The 1,910-nt window shown below is 50.1% G+C and overlaps 1 protein-coding gene across 1 annotated transcript; it reads right to left on the bottom strand.

The window, feature by feature from the left end:
* Window positions 1–245: 245 nt before the first annotated feature.
* Window positions 246–745, bottom strand: LOC124244598 (gamma-glutamylaminecyclotransferase-like). The gene is made up of 2 exons (XM_046671209.1): window positions 446–745; window positions 246–407 (listed from the first exon to the last, which is right to left on the bottom strand). The coding sequence occupies exons 1-2, from the start codon at window positions 743–745 to the stop codon at window positions 246–248; spliced, it is 462 nt and encodes a 153-aa protein (XP_046527165.1).
* Between the last annotated feature and the right edge of the window lie 1,165 nt (window positions 746–1,910).

Genomic DNA, 1,910 nt, shown 5'->3' with positions numbered 1-1,910 from the left:
CCTAAATTTTTCTGATCCAATACATCCAAGCTCGCGATGCTCTTTAAGCAGCAAGGAATGAAGCAGGATCGGAGAGAGATATCAGGGCACAGTCCTGTGTGCGAGATGATTTGGGAAACTGGCTGCATTGAAAGAGAGACTGTTCCTTTTCCCACAGACTGCGTTTTACAAACACTTCGTTCAAAGGACATTGCTGCCCTCCACACTTGGTGAGTGCGGACCGCGCTGAGGCCACCTTATGGTCGTCAGGGCTCTCTCTGCCCTCCGCCCATGAGCGTCCGCGAACTTCTCATTTGTTCTCCCCCAGGATTATAGCGAAGCCCGTGCTGCCCCCGAGAGTTGTAATTGTCGTGGTACGGGGGGTGCAGCCACTGGGGCGGGAAGGTGGCCGCGCTGTACATGAAGCGCTGCACGGTCCTGTCGCAGCGGGCGTCTCCCTGGGCGCGCAGAGGGTGCCTTCCGGTTCGAGGACCGCGATCGTCAGCCGGGTGCGCTGGTACATGTCTGGGCAGCCTTCGAACTCATCACGAAAGCGCAGCATCTGCTGGTCCACGGCGCACATCTTCCTGAGCACACGGTGGCCCTGCCCCCGGACCTTGAGCACACGTGGTTCGTTGTGTTCTCCAGCGATCACCAAGGGGTATGGCTCCGCCATGCGGCCCCGGCCCTGGAAGGCGGCGCGGCCATGGGTGCTGTCCAGCAGGACCTTGTGGTTGGGCCGGCCTCTCTTCAGGGTCCGGTACATGGGCCATGCCGGCCTGGGATGCTGCTGCTGCCAGGTCGCCGTTGGGGAGAGCTGCGCGGGCAGCGGAAACCCACCTCCAGCTTTTAACTGCTAAAATCGCTTGCCCATCTAGACGGACTATTATGCTGACTTTAACACAACACACACTCTCTCTCTGCCTCTCCATCTCCCCTTCCTGTCTCCCTGTTTCCTTGGCTGTCTCCTCTGTAGTCTATATCTGGTGCATGAGAATCACTCACACATCGTTTGTCTTCACAAACACTGAGCTTGCACACCCAACTCATGTGACCTGCGCTTCTGTGGCTCTACCTTTGGTACTCAGCTCATCTGTTGCCTCTGACTCTCAGGTGAGAGTGAGACCTTGTCGCTGTTCTCAGTGTCTGTCACTTGGCAGGGCACGTGAGAAACTCTCGAAGTAGTCCTGTGGAAGGTTCTGTCTAGGACTGAGGTGCGTGGGAAATGGGCCGCACAGCACCGCCGATTCCAAAGAAACTATTTTACAGTCGTTGATCTATCTCACTTTCCTTTTCCACCAACAACCCGGCATTTAATATCCTCAATGTTGAGTATGAAGTTTAAGGGTCATGAAACTGGTTTCTGAGTATTTCCATTGAAGATTTATACTTTGGTATGGCACCTGCATTGGTATCTGGCAATCTGTTATCTGCCATCTTAGAGTCTTGGCCGAAAGTACCATTTTAGCCCCTACTTCTATGTTTATTTATATGTGCATAGAATAACACTGGAAGGATAGCTAAGAAATAGTGATTAGCTCCAGGAGGGGGAAGTAGCTGGCAGAGACGGAAAGGGAAGGAGACTGACTTTTTACTACTTAACATTTTGGTACCATTTGTACTGTTTAAACTTATACAATGTGTATAAATTACTTATGAAAACAAAGTAATGTTTCTTAAAAGGCAAAGGTAGAATGCCTGTGATTAAACTTAAATACAGGGCTTGTATAAATAAAATTGCCAAATTTTGCTGACAACACACACTAAATAATAATAGATGTGGTTCTATGCAAGGATAGACAGATTAATCAGTGAAACAGAATGAACAGTACTGAAACAACCCTTGGGCGGTATATGAGCTTACTATATGGTAAAGGGGTGCCTCAAATGTATCTCAAATCAACGGGGGGAAATGGATTGTTTAATAAGTT

The sequence above is a fragment of the Equus quagga genome, chromosome 9 (assembly GCF_021613505.1).
Source record: "Equus quagga isolate Etosha38 chromosome 9, UCLA_HA_Equagga_1.0, whole genome shotgun sequence".
NCBI classification, from domain to species: domain Eukaryota; kingdom Metazoa; phylum Chordata; class Mammalia; order Perissodactyla; family Equidae; genus Equus; species Equus quagga.
Note: the sequence above shows the minus strand (reverse complement) of the source record. Positions and strands in the feature narration are given on the sequence as shown.

Bases quoted from the DNA above. Each gene is read 5' to 3' on its own strand.
- LOC124244598 (XM_046671209.1), bottom strand. From the start codon at position 745: ATGTACCGGACCCTGAAGAGAGGCCGGCCCAACCACAAGGTCCTGCTG. The intron at 408-445 runs GCGCCCAGGGAG...AGGACCGTGCAG, and splicing joins AACCGGAAGGCACCCTCTGC to CGCTTCATGTACAGCGCGGC.